This window comes from Heterocephalus glaber, unplaced genomic scaffold (genome assembly GCF_053883595.1).
Source record: "Heterocephalus glaber isolate CG9 unplaced genomic scaffold, H.glaber_assembly_v1.0 deba00000347, whole genome shotgun sequence".
NCBI classification, from domain to species: Eukaryota; Metazoa; Chordata; class Mammalia; order Rodentia; family Bathyergidae; genus Heterocephalus; species Heterocephalus glaber.
In genome coordinates this window covers 46,445,512-46,467,323 of record NW_028258143.1, presented here as the reverse complement: position 1 = coordinate 46,467,323, position 21,812 = coordinate 46,445,512, and the positions used below count along the sequence as shown (strand labels likewise).

The 21,812-nt window shown below is 32.4% G+C and overlaps 1 protein-coding gene and 1 long non-coding RNA gene across 9 annotated transcripts in view; one reads left to right on the top strand and one right to left on the bottom strand.

Annotated features, from left to right (window-relative positions):
* LOC106010469 (uncharacterized) overlaps window positions 1-21,812 on the bottom strand; it is a 135,966-nt gene that overhangs the window by 23,861 nt on the left and 90,293 nt on the right. The window lies entirely within an intron of this gene.
* Window positions 1-21,812, top strand: part of Scn9a (sodium voltage-gated channel alpha subunit 9) — a 153,214-nt gene that overhangs the window by 94,626 nt on the left and 36,776 nt on the right. For all 7 annotated transcript variants that reach the window (XM_087199860.1, XM_087199863.1, XM_013076951.3 and 4 more), the window contains one exon: window positions 4,019-4,495. In XM_087199860.1, coding sequence (XP_087055986.1) covers window positions 4,019-4,495 — 477 coding nt within the window. The remainder of the gene's footprint in view (window positions 1-4,018; window positions 4,496-21,812) is intronic.

Below are 21,812 nucleotides of genomic sequence, written 5' to 3'. Positions count from 1 at the left end.
TAATACATAAAAGAACAGAAAAGGAAAAAAAGTCTTAATTTCTCTAGCCAGATTATCCTTATTGATATTTTTTAAAAACATAATGTAAAGTTTGTACTTTATTTTCTCATTTTGATAGTCATGTCATATGAATTAAATCTGTGGTGTTCCAGATGTCTTAAAAAATATGAAGTCTCTTCAGATATGAAGCTATCCTATTAAATAATGTATAATTAAGTTGACAAGAACGAAATGAAGTTGTAATGTTCCAAAGTAAATAAAAGTACTGGTCACACCACACTATGGTCACAAAGCCTAACATCTATAGCAAGGATCACCAAATTATGGTCCACAGGCCAAATCCAGTTTGTATTGGTCAGTTCTCCATTACTGGAACATAATACCTGACACTGCAGCTTATAAGAAGAGGGAATTATTTTGGCTCATGGTTTCAGAAGTTTCAGTCCATGGTTAGCTGGCTCCAAGTCAGTAGTAACATCATGGCAGAGGGGTGTTGTGGAAGAAAGCTACTCACACATGATGACATCCAGGAAGCAGAGAACAGGGGAAGAACATTAGAGAGGAAGGGGCCAGGGACTAGGTATAATTCCCATGGTCATGCTTCCATTACCCAAACACACTGAGTGTAGTTCACTAATCTCCTAGGTGTCCCAAGCCAATCAAGTTGGCAATCAAGACTCATCACCATGCAGTCCAACATTTGTTTTAGGATGATCTTGAGCTAAGGAATTTTACATTTTAAAAGATTAAAAATATTGATAGTGTGCATAAATAAAGTTTTATTGGGACACAGGCATGTTCATTCATTTACATGTATCTATATTTTTTGTTTTATTGATTTTATTTTTTATTTTTGCTATTTTTTTTAGTTTATTAGTACATGTTTGTAGTAAATAATAGTTACATTCCTTGTGGGTAGTTGGTACATGTACATAAAATATCTTCATTCCTTTTTTCATCCCTTTTCTCTTCCCTTCTTCTTTCCTCCACACATCTCTTGATCCTTTCTTTACACTATAATAGCAAAGTTGAATGACTATCGTAAAAACCCTACTTCTCCTAAAGCCCAATGCATTTATTATCTAGCCCTTTACAGAAAAAGTTTGTCAACTAGTGGTCCTTAGCCTCTCATTTACACAACAATCTTCGTATCTTCCTAATTAAGACCTTGCATTTTTTTTCACTTTGTTCCTTGTACTGGTTGTTAAAAACTCTCATGCTTATAAGTAGGAAAAAATTGAGATGAGATGCTCTCTCAGGAGCCACTAACCTCCATTTTGAAATCCACCATGTTGGCTCATCTCAATGGTCAATTTGGCATCAAATTTCCTGTGAGGTATACTAGAAGGTAGGGTGTAGTAATAACCATACATACATAGGTGGGTACCTTCACTTCCCACTACCTTGATAAAAAAGGTTGCTAATTTTTTGTTGTTGTTGTCCTTGAAGCTCACATATAAAAAATGTCAGAGAATAGGATAGACATCTACATTCATCAAATCACATACTAAATGATTGTGCACCAGAAATACAGAGTGAATTATGAAATGCAAATTATAGAGTTTTACTGCTTAAAAATATGCATCATGATTACCATTCTGTAACTACTGATAATCCTTAAGTTATAATAATAAGCCAATTTTCTAGTTTTATATAAGATCATAGCTCAGTGGGATTTAGCTCAGTGGTTTCGCTGCCTGCTGTGGAAGCACAAGGACCCGAGTTCGATCCCTGGTACCAAAAAAAAAAAAAAAAAGGGTCACAAATCTTTCCAATAATGCAATAAAACACATATTTTGTTTAGTTCTTCTGAGCTTAAGTTTTGTACTTTCCTACAAATATATTAGTTTTTATATTTCTTCTTACAAAATTTTAATATGAATAGCCAAATAATTAGAAGAATAAATTGTAAAAGCATGCCACATAAAAGTAATCAGAGGTATTTTATATATTTATTTACTGACACATATGTAAAAACCAGATATTTGGGGGGTCTGATCAATTATTTATTCAATATTTTTCAGTATCTTCTCCATGAAAAAATTTATTTAAGTATTGTTTTATATTTAGATAGACAAAAAATAGCTGCAGTATAATCCTTCTCTAAAATTTTCTTATAGTCTAATAGGGCAGAAAAAATTGGTGTAAAAAGTAATCAGAGAAGAAAGAATAAGTAAATACAATTAAGTTAAAAATGGTCTTGATAGAAAAAAATTAAGTTTCACATTAGGACTCAAGAAAAGCTTTTGAAGTGAGTCTTTAAAGAATATGTAATATAATATTTGAGCTTGAGGACTGGTGGGAAGATAATGTTTTTCTTTGAAAGGCAGTGTAGCTTTATAGTAAAACACAGATGGGCACATTAGTGATTGCTGACTTTATATAGAGACTGATTAAGATTGTCACTCATTAGCTACTGATCCATGGTAATAAAAAACAGAACTATAATTCAGAATGTTGATAAACAAGTATTGAATAATTTAAAAATTACTGATAATATAGAATTTGAGAAGAAATAAAAATTATATTCCTCATATAATCTTAGATGTCAGAGTTAATGAGATGTTAAACTGAACTAATATTTTTAAATTTTCTTTTTTATTCTTTAGGTCATTTTTCTACCAATTAATTGAAGTGGTTAAGAACCAAAAGTTTTAGAGAGAATGTTTAAAAATAGAATATTTTAATTATCTTAAGCCTGTGTCAGAAAAATGATGAAAACTATTAATCAAAATGAGACTTTAAATGAAGCATTAAATGAATATTTCTTTTCTAGCATAATATGATATTAGAGGTGATACAAAATGCCTTTTATTTACATGTGTGACATCCATTAGACTATGATAAAATATCAGTCTTGTTATGATTTTCAATGGAAAGTTATTGTATCTGTTCTCAGTGAAGAAATAAGCATATTATAGAAAAGGGAGTCTCCTAACCTTTGCATGGATTAAGGAGACTAATGTTATGAAGCAGACTTTCAGGTCCTCATCAATAATCCTATCAAAACACAAACATATTGAAACACATATATTATATTGAAGTATATTTTTCAATGAGAATAAAGACCAGAATTAAACTATTTTAGGATTCCTTGGTGATTACCAAATTTTTTTAATGATTTGTTTCCCCTCACTGGAATTTTCTTTGACAATTTCACTCTTCTCTTTTATGTTTAACGTTTCTGACAAATTGTTTTGGGTGTGGCCCAAATCAGGGTGAGTCTCTTCTTCTCAAATGTAATTTTGATTTTTCTAAATGTGAGATGGGTGTTTTGGGGCCACAAAGAGACTTACATCAAATGGTAATTTTGTTTCCCATATAAAATGATGTGTAAATAAAACTTACATGTCTTCTGACTTCCGTGAAAATTCTTTTTTTAAAAAAAATATTGAGTTAACCTCTTTTATAACCTCTTTCAGTGCCAAAATGATAGGCAATGAAGGCAGCCAATCAGTGTTATTATCTGATATTAGTCAAATTTAGTGGACAGGTTGCATTTTATACTTTAAAATCCACCTTAAGTGGCAAGCTGTCACAATACTTGGACAGAATATTTCATAGTGGGGGCTATATAAATATTATATGCTCCTTATTGCAACAAGTAATATTTATCTTCTGGGAAAAGTGAAGAGAGATCTTGGCCTGAATGTTTCAACATAATAAATAGCAGTCCAGTTTTCTTATTCAATTTATTTCTCACTAGTAGAACATAATAATTATTGGTGAAAGTCAGGAAAATTTTTAAAGTTCAATAAAGGGAAATGGGCCAAAGGTCTCCTGATACAGAAATGAACTTAAAAATGACAAAATTTTAATGTTGAAGGAGCATCCTCTGCTCCCCATGGTAATTGTTCCTGGGTGTGGTTGTCCCTCAGCTCCCTAGAGTTCTCAGAACTCTAGAGAGAGTAGTGAGGAATCTAGTTTGTATTGAGAACTATATTTAAGAAAAATTATCCTTATTTTCTTTTCATTTCCTGTCTCCCCATTTCTCTGCACCCTCCCCAACCTGATATAGGTCCTCAACCTGTTTCTTGCTTTATTATTGAGTTCATTTAGTTCTGACAATCTCACAGCCATTGAAGATGATCCCGATGCAAACAACCTCCAGATTGCTGTGGCCAGAATTAAAAAGGGAATAGATTATGTGAAACAGACTGCGCGTGAGTTTATTCTAAAAGCATTTTCAAAAAAGCCAAAAGTTCCCCAGGTAGTAAGACAAGTGGAAGATCTAAACAGCAAAAAGGAAAACTGTATCTCTAACCATACACTTGCTGAAATGAGCAAAGATAGCCATTTCCATAAGGAAAATGAGAAAAGCAGTGGCTTTGAAAGCAGCGTGGACAGAAACTTGGTGGAAGAAAGTGATTATCAATCATTTATTCATAATCCCAGCCTCACAGTGATAGTGCCAATTGCACCTGGGGAATCTGATTTGGAAAATATGAATACTGAGGAACTTAGTAGTGATTCTGACAGTGACTATAGCAAAGAGGTAAGATTGCTTTATACGTGTTGTTTCATATTATTTACTACCATGAAATAAATAGACATTTCAGAAGTCTATTGACTTCAGTTCTTTCTAATGTCACATACTAATGGAGAGTTTTGTGTATGTGAGAAGGTTCATCTGGTAAGGTTTTCTTACTGATTCTTAGAAATTTATTTAACGTTACCTAGCTATATTTGAAAGGACCAGGCATCTTTGAGTCTTCCTATCCTTTATCTTATGTCTGTTACCAGTCATAAAGTCACGTATCATCTCCACCTGTAGGGTCTGTTGAATGTACCTCTCCTCTTCATTATTACCCTTGCATGCACTACCTGCCTAGCCATTACCAGTAGAGTTCCAACTGGTCCTTCTGCCTTCACTTTCCACCTATTCTAGCATACTTATTGGATTAGTTTGACTCAGATTTCATCCTAATCGTGCCATCCTACTATCCTAATCATGCATCCTATGATGTATCCATGCTCCCGAAAGTCCCCTAAATTATACACTGTATGTATGTAGGTCTTTCATCCTAGGACCTCAGATACCTTTGACCATTGTGTCCCCGTATGCTCACCTGCAGCTCCATTACCTGTATCAAACCAATTTCCTTCTAGTCTATAAACACTTTTCTACCTCTGTGAATTTGCCTGTGATTTCCTTCTGCAGTCAATATCCTGTATATGTACCTCAAGACACAGACCTCAAATTCTTCATCTGTGAAATTAGTATTACCTAAATTATGGTTTACACTAATGTGTGTAAGTGAATAACACGTAAATCGCTCCTAAGTGTTACCCATGGCATCCTTCTGAATCTCTGCCAAGCAGATGGGCTCTCTGCTCACTCTGAATCCCACATAATTTTATAACTCTTTCTGATTTAAAAATGAGTCTTTACATTTTATCTTTTTGAGAAAGTATGATATACATCAAATAGTACTATAAACTCATTGAGAATACTACTGTAAATTCATTGAGAACTTTAAAGTTTCATCTCTTTCTTGCTTGCTTTTTATTGGTATATCTCTAAGTGAGTCAAGGTGTGTATTGAACTGCATTTTTATTAATATGAAATATGATAAGTGAATGCTATTTCAAATTACTTTTACCTCATTACTTTAAAAGTTTCAAGATATTGTTGAAAAAATAATTTTCCTTTCTTTAGGTTACATTAGAAATTAATTGACAGATTTTTCCAAATATCTATCTTTTCCACCCCCTTAAGGCTTTCCCTCCATGAATTTATTATGGATTTAGAAAAAAGGTTGCGTGGAATAATGATGAGCAATACACAGCCAAATCTGTGTATGTAAAATTCATATATATGTAAATTATATCCCTATTATACTTAACTATTGGGCGAGCAAATGACTAAATAAATTATGAATATATACTTCTACTAGCCAAAGAAAGTTTTTCCAATATGGCAAAGTAAGGAATATGGTATGAAGCAAGTGCTGACATCATAGTGCCCATCTATCTTATAATAAATGTAGTCCTCTGTAGCATATTTGTTAACTGAAATACACCATTTAAGCATCCATAACGTTACTTTGTCAACTATCACATGAATACTTCCTAAAAATATGGAATTTGGTTCTCTATAAACTGAGTTTCCCAAAGGTCAGTGGATAATATTCCCCTATTTTTTGTTTCTTCTCATGAACAATATGTTTAAATATATGTGCTCAAAAACTACGTTGTTGTTCTACTACATTTCTGTAGTCTGGACATGATAATATACAAGAGCTAGAGGATGTAATAAAGAACATATAAGCTAATCCTTTATGTTTAAGATAGAAACCCTTGGGCTGGGGGTTTAGCTCAGTGGTTTTGCCACCTGCTGCTCAAGTGCAAGGACCTGAGTTTGATCCCAGTACCAAAAAAAAAAAAAGTTTTTGTTGTTATTATTGAAGGCATCATCATTATTGCCATGTAAGTGTTCAGTTTCTCACACAGTGCCACTGACATACAATTATGGACTGAAAGTTTTCCCTTCTTCATAAGAAATTTTCCATTATATATCTCAATGTGTATCATCTTGAGTACACTCAAGCCTACTTGTCAATCTACTGGAATTGAACAATAGTTTCAAGATCTGTAGGACATGTTACATTAGCTCAGACTTATTAAGCAGTGGCCAACAGTGAAAAATCAAGGTCTAGGGTTTTTCTAGCTACTTTAGATTAAAATGTCCTAGTGGGATTTTTGGTTTTTGTTTGTTTTTAAAATTAAGAAATTGAAATGCAAATTTCAATTATTCATCTAACATGTCTCTAATCTCATACAGGCATTCCCTGCTCTAATTCCTGTAATTTCAGCTCTCCTTTTAGTTTCAAGATTCTTAAATTGTTTATCCCATCATTTATAACTTCCTTTTCTGTCTTAGAAGTCTTTGAAATAGTGATTGTCACATTCTCGGACTTCATAAACCAAAGATGCAGATCTTGACTATCTAATACAAAGTAACTTCTAACTTCACACATGCAGGTCATTTAAGGCTTAACCACTAGAGTAAGATTAAGTGTGGATAAGAATACAACTTCTGAAGAAAAAAAGTTGGCTTCAAAGTCTAGCTGTTATGCTTACTAAATATATGCTCTTGAAAAACTTCTGTTGTAGGTTATGTATATGTAAAATAGAATTATAATGAAAATTACACGATTCAACTGAACAGACAATTCCTGGCAAGAAGTGTTCAATGAACATGTACTTGAAGTATGGAGTTGAGTAGTTGCACACACATACTGAAGTGGCTCTTTGACACAGGATGAAAGAGAGGTAGCATGATGTAGCCCAGTGACTCACAATTTTAGTATATGAAAACCACACGGAGAGCCTGTTCCAAAGGTCTGTTCTGAGCCTTATCCCCTGATCTCCCTGCAACATCTGGATGGAACTTCAGATTCCACAGAAGACTTAGCAACAGTGTTGCCCATCACCACTGTGAAGGATTGCGTTATCATGGAAAACGAACCTGACTTTCTCCCTGGCAAGGATTCGGGTTCCTGAGATATTGTGTTGATCAGTTTTCCTGTTGCTAGACAAAATATCTGACACCCAGAATTTAAAGGAGAGTTTTATCTGGTTTGCAATTTCGGAGGATTTAGTTCATTATCAGTTTGCTTCAAGTCAGAAATGTCATGCTGGAATGGCAATGTGGAACAAAGATGCTTAGTTTATGACAGATTAGGGGAACAATACCAGGGACACATATAATACCTAAAGTCACACCTCCATGACCCACCTGGACACACCTAGAAGTATGCCTTACTATCTGTTGGGTATTTCTTTAGCCAATCAAGTTGTTACAGTTAAGCTAAAACACCACAAATACCATTTTCTTTATTCAGAGACTATTATCTGGTTGCCTATTGAAATACTTGAATTTTGAACAAAGAAAAAGAACATCACTGACCTTTGATATCTCTCCCTCTTTCCTCAAAACCCCTTTCTTTATGGCCTAGAATCCTATTTTCCTGTGGTAGTCTGTGGAGACATTACAGTCCTCTCAGGTAAGCAGGTCTGCTTTTTGAGGTAGATAGTTAAAAGATACCTTCCAGAATCAAGTAAAATATTTTATAGCAAAACATTTTACCAGAAAAAGACCAAAGAATTGAGTTCAAGTAAAGGGCTTAGTAAGATATCTTAAAACAGTTCAGAGAAAACAATTGGCAATATAAAACATTCATATTTCTCTGAGGATACAGTCTGCCTCTGAATCAAGAAAGACAAACTCAAAGTATACCCATGAGAATAAGACTCCTGTCACTGTTTCTCAGAATGTAGGCACTGAATTGATTTGTCCTCTCAATCAGCCTCCCCTTCGGATACAATGCAGCCCTCTAATCACCCTTCCAACAATAACACACTACACAGCCTCTTACCATTAGTATGAAGTGCTTCCTTATTATGAACCTCAAATGAAGCATGAAATGCACCCATTCATTCAGTAAATATTTATTGCTACTTACAATGCTCTAGGCACTATGCTGAGTTGCGGAAGGAAAAAAACGTCCTGGTTTAAGTCAGCTGCAATAATTTAATATGTAGCTTCATTTACAAGTTAAAATATAAGAGCTTAGGGATATATGAGATCATGAGCTCTTTCAAAGATGTATTCATTTCCTGGAAATTATCTTAGTCCTTTCATTATTGAACTGATTTTTATGCCTAGAATGTATTTTTCCTCAAGACTATGCAACTATTTCTGTTTTATTCTGTTTATTTTATTCATTGTAGTATTTTTTGTCTGCATATATGTGTCTGTGTATCTATTTGTGCTTCATAATAATGTGCCTCAATTTTTTCATATCAATCATTGATAAATATGACACACTGCTGGACCAAATTCAGGCCCTTGTGGTTATTACCTAATGCATTCTTCTCTGACGAAAGCCATGCCGAGGCAACCATTAAGTTCTTAATGATACCAAGGCCTATGCCAAACTGACCTGTGTGTGAAGCACCACTAAAGACCAGCTCCTTGACTTTGAAGCTTTTCATTTGTCAATGTGACTTACTGTGTTATGATAGAAAAATACTAATTTGACATCATTTCTTTTAAGAAAACCGTGTTCTTTTCTGACAAATTTAAATACCCAGAATATAAAGATCAAGAATTAATGAGGCAGACTATCATCTAATAAATCAACACTCAGGAGAATTAGAGTGCAATTAGGAGTGTAATTAGAATTTCAATGAATCAGCGGCAAATATACAATACCAATATAACAATATTTGACCTCGAATTGCACAATTAAAGAACTATAACAGAAAATAATTACATTTGCCTATCTATGACATATAATATACCAGTTAAGCTTGCAGTTCAAACTTCATAAAGCCCCATACACACCAAGGACTAATAGCATTTTTCCTTAGTCTTTTAGAGTCTCAGTTATCTATAAATATAATTATATGTACTATCTAGAGCTGTTATGGAGAGAAAAATTATATAATGGGAGTCAAAGTGGCTGATGTATGCATTTTTCATTGATTATGTGTGTGTGTGCTCACATACATATGCTCTTTCTCTTTTTGCATCCAGGTATCAAGTACTGCAGATAACCAAGTGTCCCCTCGTTCCTTATGGTCCTGGTAGTGTAGTAGCCATTGTGCAGCACTGTTTTTACTACTCTTAATTATTATTATTGCATTATGAAAATGAATTCCTGTATGAATTATTATCATTCCTCTATGAAAGGTTGAAAAGAATTGAAGGACTGTAGTTTTATGTTCTAAGAGATGCATTTACTGGACATAATTTTGGAAAACATATGAGTCCACTATAATATTATATTTTGAAATCATATGAAATAACCAGGAAATAAAGATTTAATTTTTTATGATAGAAAAATGAAAATATGTTAAGTTAAATAATAAAATGCAAATATTCAACCATTTTTATCTGCATAGAGATTTCATGTGGTTCAATGTACTATAAAGAAAATGAAAATGTAAAACACAAACTTTATGAATATAATTGATTACTAATTGCATAAATACAATGTCACTAAGTACAGTTCTTTCACTCATTTCTTGAATTTGTGTATATTACAGAATACATTTAAAAATTTTATGCCTATTTAACCAGCATAATAATAGCCATAGAATTCTTCTCTCTCCTAAATTATATTCATTAAATAGTTTTTGGTCTCCAAAAGACCATGCTAAAATTTAATGCATGTACTTCAAAGATAAGCAGTAAGAAATTGTCACCATCAGGATGTTTATGGTGTAAGAACTTTCGGCTAAGATAAATACAGGACTACTGATAATATAGAGCAGAGCAAAGTACATCCCTTTGAGGGTGCACTAAGGAAGGGACTGTATTCGGCTGAAACCATGTGAAAAGAGATGACAGTTGGGCAGACCCTAAAATATAGAGATAAATTCTGCCCTCTGGGCAGATAATGGTGCACAAGGAAATCTCAGAGGAACAAACACTCATTGTTCACTTGATTCACTCATGCATTTATTCATCTATTAAAATTTGAAAGCAGTTATCATTGGAAAGACTTAAATATGCCTTCTTCTTATGAAATACATTCATTTTATTGATTTGAACAAAGTTGTTTAAATATTTATAGTAATCAACATTAAATATTTTTAGCCCTTTACTATAATGGTGCTTTTAATTACATTGTTATCTCTTTTTAAGAACTATCTATTTTTTAAGATTGTTTTTATCAAAGATTTTTCCTCAAAGAGGCAGTTACTCCCTTCATCAAAAGGGAAATTTGGATGTTTACTTATAATGGAACAGTGGAAAACATAATATAATAGTCTTTTCCAGAAATGCGTTTGACTTGGCAAGATTAAGGTATAAGTTAACATTTGTGTTTTGTGAGGAAGCTGGCCTTTGATCCTTTTATGCATAGATTATTTTTTAAATCACTCTTCTATAGAGTTTTACTTGAACTATTTCTATTTTCAGGTTGGTTCCAAAGCCTTTGAGAAATCTTTACATCTTTATTTGATTTGTTCATTTGCCTAAAATATTAATATAAGTCTGATATATTTAATCATTATTTCTAATTCTTTATGTTCAGATACATTTGAAAATGACAATTTGCTGAAATGCTGTTTGAAATGTTAAAATTAATTGAATATAATTAATAATAAATCAAGAAATGCTAATTTTACAATATGCTTTATCAAATGATACGTTTACTCTCACCTCATCCACATATAGTGTGCTACCTATTTTTAAATGTTGCTTGTATTGAGCAAACAAAATGTAAAAGATTAAACTAGCACATTATAGTATTTGACTAATTTTCTTGAAAACAGAATTATATAACTGTTTGATTCTTTTTAAGTCTATGTTAAATGATATTTAATGATTGGGTTTTAAATATATTATATAACTGGTTATACAGCATATGTTTTCAAATAGATAACTAATTTTGACTTACAGATACATGACGTTAAACATTTTAAATCACAGTTGTCTAACCTTTTTCATCATGCTGTCTTTCTAGATTTCAGTACCTAACCATATCACTTCTGACAGGGGTAAAATCAAACTGGATCAATCAAGGATGCAGCTCTGTGCTTTAACCAGACAGAGATATATGTGACCACTTTTACACAGGTTACCTAAAAAAAATCATACATATATGATATTTTTTCAGTGTCTTGCATGTTGTTCAGCTACAAAATCTTTCTGCCTGACCCACTGCAAGAAAGTAGAAAGATGTACAATTGTGCCATAAACGAATTGACATCACAGCATGTCACCAGAGATGTTCCATCATTTTTTGTGATTCTCTTGATGACTTCCTGAATATATCTCTCGTGTCCTTAGGTGATTTCAAATTCATGATCTGTAGATTTTTACTGGTTGGATTATAAAAGTAAAATACAGAATGTAACAAAAGCCATCAAAGCAATATTTAATTGAAAAACCTCTATGAATTCTTAAATTGAGTAGATTAAAAGTCTACTATAAAAAATTTTGTGGGCAAAATATTTGAGTTTCGAACATACAGCCTCAGAGCAGGCAAAGATCACTGTGGTACTAGCTCTAGCTTTACAAATTATGGAAATTTATGACACACTCAATTCAGCTTTTTTCTGTGTGTACATCTAGGAAGTTGGGTGCAGAGCCACAGTGCCCAGTTCTAGTATAAACTTTGAGTACATTTTGAAATGATTTTAAGCAGGGTGGATATTAGGACTATTTTTTCTAATCAATTCAATAATTTACATATGATTTCATTTGCGTAAATTTTGTGTATATGTATAAATTTTATCAATTGAAAGTTAGTAGACTCTGCCTATGCATAAATGATAAGTATCTGAAATGTTTAATTTGATTCCAGAAACAATATTACTTACTGATGAAAATAAGTTGCTGATTATCTGCGTAATCAGAGGAGCCTCTATAAGCTAGGTTTAAATACAGCACATCACAAAATGAGCTCTAAATCTAGGTCTTAATATATAAACCATGTTTTTCTAAAATTAAGAACACTAATACAGATTGCTTTATCTGTATTTCTAAAAAGTAAAAAAGGATATACTGCTAAAATATGCAGTAATATTTTGTTTCAATCTTATTAGAACTTGTTGAATGAATTCCAACAGTTCCTTATATGGAGAAATCCACTATAAAAATCTTGCCTTTTTAATAATCCAATTCATATTTTAATTTCTATGTCATTGTTAAAATGTTTGCAATTTTGCTTATCCATTATGCAACAGAGAAAGCAAAACTTTTTCCTGAAAGCAACACACTCTAGGAATAATAATGCTAACAGTTAATGATTAAAAGTACTTTAGTGTTCAGTTTATTTGAAGTTAAATTTAAAGATGCTTTTCAGAGGAACTTTTAATTTCAAGTTCATAGTGACTTAGAGGTAACATTCTTGATAAAAATATTATTGCACAACATGGAAATTTTCTTCAATTAGAACATAAGATGCACATACATACAAGAGTATCTGTATAGATGTAGATAAAAGCACATAACATTTCAGAAAATTGACTTGAGAAATATACTTATATGCATCCACATTAACACATATATGCTGTGAATTCATATTTTTTCTTACCAAACGACTGTTAGAAAAAATGAGGTAAATGTCAACAAATGTGCATTTACTTTATTAAAACCTTTAACTCTGAATGTTTTAGTTGTACAGAGTGACTTGAAACAGGCACATGGCAGAAGCTGCCTACATAAAGGTTAGAAGACATACATTTCCCATGTAAAATTTGCATTTTATATTATATTTTTAATATTAGAAAGTCACATGTTTTTTAAAAGTGCATATTTATTCCATTCATTCCAATTTGTCTTTCCTTTCCTATCTTCATGATGAGTAGTTTGAGAAGATATCAAAATGATTTAAATGTGCAGGTTTTTTGGTTTCTGTCTTTCTTTCTGGAATTATAAACAAGCCTACATTTAAAACTCTACATGTTAGCCTCATGTTCTCTCTTCAGGTTTGTCTAGGTTCCAATTTTCCAGCAGGTCTAAATTAGTAGCAATCTTTAAATATGTTTCCAAAGTTTTGAAAATACTTCTAATTTGACCTGCCTTATCCCAGACACTTAAATACTTATTTTCTGAAAAGAGAATAATAATTTGTGACAGAATGCAGATCCTTTGAATGCCCATGGACACTTTACATTCTAAATAATTATTGTTGAATGCCCCTTCTCCTTCCCTTAGAAACAAACTCCAAGATGGTATTGTATGATATGGCTAAGAAATCTGCAGCCAGTTCACCCTTCTTACTGATCAAATTTTTTTGTTTCTATTTGTTCCTTTTTATATTTAAGGTCTTATTGTAACAATTAATATAGTCATATTATTGGAGATAAAATAAATGCCCTAGAGACAAGATTCTCAGAAATATAAGGACTTTCAGTGAACCCAGTGTTTTATTTTGAATTTCCCTGATGGTAGCTGAGATTTGACTTGCTCATTTCTATAGCGCCCCAAACTACATGCCATTTGACCCAGTGAGAGAACCGCAAGTGTATTTCCTACTAAATGAACAGCCACTTCCAAAGAGCCGGCGTGGGTTTCTCCAGTAGCAATAAGAAGGGAACAGTAGTAAAGGAAAACTTCTATTTTCTTTTCCTGTATTTTTTTTAAAAAGCAGGAATTTAGTTGCTCATAATTATATTTACTGCAATTTGTAAGTAAATGGACAATTTTCTGTTAAGTTATTGAAGTGATGTGAAAATCCAGATAACAAAGAAGAGAATACTAATAAGCAAGAGTATCTGAAGTACTTTTTAATGTGGGACATCACATTTTAAAAAAGAATCTTGGGAAATTTCAGAGGGTTTAGAAAAAAAGTTGAGAGCTAAGTAATCTAAACCAGGCTCAGTAATCTAAACCAACCATCTTGAGTAATTATATTCAAGATGAACAAAAAAAATCTAAGGTGATATTTAGGTTTTTTTTTAAATCTGCAACAATATGATGTTTACATTTTCCCAGAAGGAAAAACAAGACTTTAATAATTGCAGGGTAGAGAAAAAATATTTTTGTTCTACATCAGAAAAGATTATTTAGAATTCAAGTTGTTAAATTTGGAAAACCCTAGACTCCTACACAGTATAGTAATCTGTAGAATTCTGGAAGTTTTTGATCCTTATTCTCCCTTTTCAAATTCTACCCTTTAATGATTCAGGAACTTCATTATAGATATAAAATATGTAAAATAAGTCCTAAATTAAAAGATGGGTTAACTTTCATCTAATAAAATTGCTTTCCTTGCTAATTAACATAATGGAGCTTAGCTTATCACTAATGTCACCCATACTTTTACTTTTATGCCAATTCCTTCTATTTCATTTACTTCTCCCAAACTTCTTGTTCATGTGTCTTTGTTTTGATACTCAGATAAAATAACTACACTAGGTGCTGTTCATTTGAGGATATCTTCCTTTTGTTATGGAAAATAGTTGTACAGTATGTGCTTTCAAAGTAAGATATTTGAGATGTTTTCAATGGTAGGCATCCTCTTTGGGAAAAGTTTACATTGAGTTCTGTGTTTTCTGCAGTGCTGCTGTGTTTCATTGTCTTTTTGCATTTGAATGTCAGATGGCAACGTGATTAAATAATCTTACTTCGCATTTCTTGGAACAATAAATGACCAACTGGCGTTAACTACCATCCATACTAACAATGAAATAGTCTTGTAATATTAAAGCCTGTTTTAGGCAATTTCTCTAATAAATTTTAAGTAACTAATTTAAGGAATTTTTTAATACAACACACATTTAACTCTCTCTCTAGAAAACACATCTTTAAATCAATCAAAAGGAAAAGCTTGAAGAATAATAACACTTTGATCATATTTTCAACAATAGAAAGGTCCATCTTAGCTACATAAGTTTACACTTAAGATAAAGATTGTTTATAGAACTACCAAGTTTTTGGATGCATATTGAGGAATATGAAGACATATATTTATAGAAGATAGTATGCTTCATATTTTACATATGTATACTTAAATGCACACATTATATAATGGTTACTTCAAGGAGAGAGTAAAGAGAAATTTCATTTTTCACTATTATGCATTCAAAATTTTTGATCCAACTTTGTCACTTTCATATAAAAGAAAGAATATTAGAAGGTTCTTACAATTAAAACTGTATTATTGAATTGAAAAAATGCTAGCTATGACATACTTCCTAATCCTAATAATAGTGAATCCATCTTTGTGATTCTATGCTTATACTTACTTTTATTTCATTTACATGTAGACTCTCAAAGATAAAAAATTATCTTTGCTGACAAATGGTAAAGAGAAAGTATGCTTTTTTATATATTAGAAACCAAATCGGTCTGGAAAAAGTATGGTGACCTAATCATATCAAAATGGAATTTCTTTATACTAAAGTATTCATTTCATTTTTCTTAATATATACATCTATTCTTACATTTTCAAAACCACAAAGAAAACTAAACAAAAATGATTAAATGTATAAAATGTAAATACAATTAATTACATCAAAAAGCACAAATGGGGGCATGATCTTTTCTGTATAGTAAAACAAAATTTCAATAGTGAAATCTACAGATGCCAGCAATGATAATTAAGCAAACTTCACCTCACTAAAAAACTTATAGATATTATCTTTTCTATTAAAAGTATCATTTTAGAGCCCTCTTAACAGAATAGATTACCAAGAACAAATAAATTAAGTTTAAAACTGTCTATATTGCTAGAGCACACACTATATATATGTAAATGTGTATGCACATACATATTAATTGTATAAGAATAGTAAAGCACTGAAATAATTACTGGATGAATATTTAATTTATACACAGGAAAACATTACATATCTAAATATCAGCCACAATGATTTAGCTTGCAATATAAATTAAATAAAATTTATGTTATATATTTTCATAATTTCTGTTACACTGAACAATAACATTGGATAACTTTAATTTCTGAACTAAACTCTAATTTAATTGACAAGAATCTGTACATCAGAAATTGATAGAAACTGTACATGAGAAACAGCAAGGTTCCATCTGCAAGATACACTAAGTAAAATCACCTGAATTTTTACTTGTTGATACTTTATCTTACCTGTTGATATTCTACCTTATCTGTTGATACTCTACCTTCATTTTTTTTTCCCCCATAACTTTAGTGGTACATTTTAGGTGTACAATACAGTTACATTCATCATTGGGATCTAGTACCATTACATGAGTCTCTTGGTTCTTATTTTTTTCCCCTTCCCTTGCCCTCCCTTCACCCCCTCCACCCTTCCCTATTTGCAAAGACCTTGTTTCCATTTTTTTCCCTCTTCTCATATTTTTTCCTTTCCCTTTTTTTTCTTCCCCTACCTCTCCCAATTCCCCTGCTCTTTTAGACCTTTTCTTCCTGTTACACAATATCAGTTATACATTTTTAAAATTACAATATTAAGATCTAGGAGACATTACCACAGATTTTACAGAATTTAAAAGGATATAGAAAGCATATTACAAAAATCTTTTTTGAAATAAATTTGACAACTTCTAAGAAGTAACTTAGAAGACAAATTAATGAAACTAACTCTGGAAGAAATATAAAATTTGAATAGGACCTATTAAAGAAAGTATATTCCTAGCTTGAAAACCTACCTATATGACAACAGCAGGCTCATAAACATTTTAACTGATAAATTATATCAAACAAAGAAAAAAGAAGGAACACTTCTCCCCTCATTTTAGGTACTCAACATTGTGCTAATCCTAAAACTGGATAATAAAGATAATAGAAGAAAAAAGTATGAACAGAGATAGAAATTTGTTTAACAAAACAAACTCTTAGAAGTCAGATCTGGCCGTATGCAGAAAGTGGTTTTATTGTAGGGATGGCAGTGTTGGTTCAGCATTGGAAGATCCACCCCCAAAAGTAATCATTTTAACAGAGGAAAGGAGAAAGCCATATGATCCTGTCACTAGTTGGAGAAAGAGTATTGGACTAAATTCTACAGCTGTTCATGGTAAAAGCTATCAGGAGTCTAGAAGTAGAACAGAAACTTCTCAACAAATTAAAGACATGTACTCCATACTTCCAGCGAGAACACCTTGTATGAATGGAGAAGATAAAATGCTTTCTCCTTAAGGTGGGGAACAAGGGCAGATATGCTTACTCTTTATCTGTCCATTAAACTTTGAAACCTAGTCCCCACCAAAATAGTCTGGCAATAAAATGACACAACTAGGATAGGATTGGCATGGCAGAAGTAAAATCTTTATATGTAGATGAAATGATCATCTACAGAGAAAATACTAAGAAATCTCTAGGAGCCCCTAGAACTTGTACTTGAATTTAGCAGGATTAGAAAAGTCAAGGTATATATAAAAATTCAGGTCTGTGTATATTTGCTGTAAATGAAGAACTGGATATTGAAATTTAAAAGTTATGTAGGAGTACAAAGGACCCAGAAAAGCCAAAAACACAAACAGTGTTGGAAGACGTTTGGCACCCAATTTTAAGACTTCTTGTAAAGCTACAGTAATCAAGGCAGTGTTGGTGTAAGGAAAGACATATAGATCATTGGAATAAAACAGAATCTAGAAATAGAACCACACATATATGGTCCACTGAGTTTTGAAAGATTATTTAACATTAACATTTTATAGAATATAAACTCAATTCAAGAGCTGAGGAAGAGATAGTGTTTGCAGCAAACGGCACTAGAACACCTGGTATCCGAATATAAAAAATTAACCTCAACGCTTTTTGTCCATACATGAAAATAACTTGAAGGGATCTATGAACCTAAATATGAAAGCCTAAAAGTATAAACCTTTAAGAAGAAATTATAAGGGAAAATATTTATGAATTCAGGGTAGGCAAGAACTACCTAGGAAAGAAAAATCATGATGTATAAAAGAAAAAAATTGATAAATGGGATTCCATCAAAATTTAGAACTTTAAATGGCCTCATTAAAATGAAAAGTAGTCCTTAAACAGACCATATTTATAATTCATATAACCTATGACCAGAATATATAAAGAATTCTTAGAGCTCATTAATAGACAACCCAATTAAAATGTAGACACAAGAAGATGATAAATAGCCAGTATAGCACAAGGAATGGTGTGCAACTCTAGAGTCAGAAAAATACTAATCAGTACAATAATAAGATTGAATTATACACTCATTAGGGAGATGAAGTCAAAAGTTTTAGAAGGCTTGTGATGACTTTTTCTTTTTATTGGATTCTCCCCCTTTGTGTTTAATTTGTCACGCCCAATGGATTCATTCTGCTGAGTTTCCTGGGTTTCCTCATTGTCTTTTCCTAGAGTATTGTCTAAAATTTTTTGGAGTCCCAGTTTGGTATTCATCCAGTTCCTGAGGTGCTCTTTATCATGAAAGTATCTTATTTCTCCATCCATTTTGAAAGATAGTTTTGCAGGGTACATCAATCTGGTTTGGAGGCTGTTTTCCTTTAGGGCTTGAAATATATCACTCCAAGCTCTTCTTGCCTTGAGGGTTTGCATTGAGAAGTCTGCTGTGATTCTGATGGGCTTTCCTTTGTATGTGATTTGTTTCTTTTCTCTCACTCCTTGTAGAATTTTGTTCTTTTGTTGGATTTCTGGAATCCTAACTATTATACACCAATGTGTAGATTTTTTTTTTATTAAGGTTAGCTGGAGTCCTATATGCCTCACTTATCTGTATGTCAAGTTCTTTTCCCCTCCTTGGGAAGTTTTCTGCCATTACTTCTGTGAACAGTTTTTTTTTAATGTCATCTGCACTCTCTCCTCTTTCTTCATTGACTTCAGTCAGTCTTATGTTATTCTTCTTTGCATCGTCTAGCAGCTGCTGGATTGATTTCTCATGTTTCCCTGCAATTTTAAAGCAATTTTTCTTTTCCTGGTCACTAATTGCAATCTTATCTTCTATATCTGAAATTCTATCCTCACATTGGTTCATTCTGCTGCACAGACTTTTGATGGAGTTTTTAATCTCTTGGGAATCTGTTTGTATCTGTTTTATGGATTGCATTTGTTTCCTATGTTGGGATTCCATCATATTCCTCAGATCCTCTATTTTTTTATCTGTGTCCTCTCTAGATTTATTAATCATGTCTTGCACCATGAGCACAATCTTTGCTGTTATATGAGTAATTATTTCTGATTTCATTTTTCCCAGATCCTCTTTTGTTGCCATTTCAGAGAGTCCAGGTGGTTGAGTATCAGAGTGTTCCATCTCGTTTCCCTTTGGGGTTGCTGTAGGTGATCTGGAAGTCTGTTTTTGAGGCTTGTTTATGTGTCTTCTCATTTCCATGGCGGGGTGGGGGGGGATGAGCTTCTGGCACCCACACATCTCACCTCTGCCCTAGGAGCTTGGGATGGCGGTGGGGGAGCTTCCTTCCGGGTGCTGGGAGTGGCTCAGCTTCTCTGCCCTAGGAGCCTGAGATGGAGGCAGGGATCTTCCTTCTGGGTGCTGGGACTGGTTGAGCTTCACTGCCCTAGGAGCCTGGGTTGGAGGCAGGGAGCTTCCTTCAGGGTGCTGGGACCGGCTCACCCTCTTTGCCCTCTACCTTACTTCTTGATACTCTACCGTAAATCTTCTTGGCAAGTATTTTTTGAAACACTGAGAAAATCAAATACTGATATTAAATATGCTTTCATTAATTTGTGCCGTCAGAGTGAGCCAATAAGAATCACTTTATTTAAAAATTATTAGTAAGAAAAAGGTATTACAAAGATTTGTAATTGTGAATATTTTGGCTAATAGTAGGTTGGTGCTTTTATTCTTTCTATCAAATTTTTCCATTCTTTAGCATCATGATACAGGGTAATAATTCTTTTTCCAGGGTTGCAGGACTTGGTCTCATTTACATAGAAGCATATTGCCAGTTTCTTCGTGACAGTTTTCTTACTGAAATGTCACGATTTGAACCCATCACATAATCCCAGTTTTTTCAAAAAATATGGTACTTAACATTGGTTTTTGAGGCAATTGGCACAATATAAAATATTAATACTTGCAAGTTTTCTTAATATTGTTCCCTAGAATCATGTACAATTTGAGACCTTAAGTCTCACAGGATATATTCAGTTATAATTAATTTCTATTTACTTGCCTTTTTTTTAAGTAATTTTGTGTAAGTAACCTGCTTTTAAATGAGATTTTATATTGATGCTATTCATAATTGACACTATTAACAAATCCTCGGGCCTATAAGAAGTCAATAGAAGGTAGGAGATTTCATTTAATATAAGGATGTTCGTAATTCTTTACTCAGACCTCATCCGTTTATATCATTCCTTATGTATAATGCACTGTCATTGCCATTTTTACAGTGTATGTGGCATAATAGTAGTACTATGAATTTAATGTGATACTGATTTCTGGGTTCTAAGTCGATTTCTAAAAATGAACACTTTATATTGAGCCTGTAATTTTAATACAAATTTATAGATTCAAGAATCAGTTTAATCAAAATGAGTATTTCCATATTTTAGCACTTGCATTTGCTTGAGCTAGACTACAAAAAAAAATAAAACTGTAATCTTAACAAGAGAAGGATGTGTTGCAATAAATAGTAGTTTTCCATATTCATATGTTCAGCAAATGAGAATGAAAAATGAACTCTCCATGATGTGCTGCCCCACTCCTCCTTTATTAAAAAAAAAAGTATTAGGAAAAATTCACAGAGTTTTACAACAATTACTGTATGTACTTTCTTTAAAAATTCCTGTGTATGTGTGCACATCATGTTTGATCATAGAATTCTGGGTGAAACTTGTTTGTGTTATGATCACTTATATGATCATAATGACAATGAGCTCATTGCCCCCATGTGTAAGGCTGCCATGTTTAATTTCATTGAATCTTTATTTCAGAGTTTGCATGTGTGTTCCTGTTAGTGCTCTCTTCATCTTGTAAATACTTTATCACCTTTTCTACTATTTTAGACTAAAACAAGTGGCATTGGTGTGGTCTTTCACATATTGATTACAATACAATGTATCATTATTCTGGTCTTGTTTAAAGAACTTCTATCTATATCATCCTAATGTTTGGATGTTTTAAAAAATTTTATTGAAAAGCTTTTTATGCAAATGACTTTTAATTATCTAATGTTGGCAATTCAGCACTTGTTTATTGTTGCTATGGAGTCATGGTTGTCTAAAAATAATAATTGTACATAAATCTGTATTAAGGTACAATAATAAAATGTGCCCACTACTGTAAAATATCCCTATTAGTCAATTTTGCCTAAATGCTTGTTAGCATCTTAAAAGTAAAATTTAGTTTTCACAGGATATGTAGATAGAAAGATCAAGTACAGATGCATTGTAAGGTTACTTGGC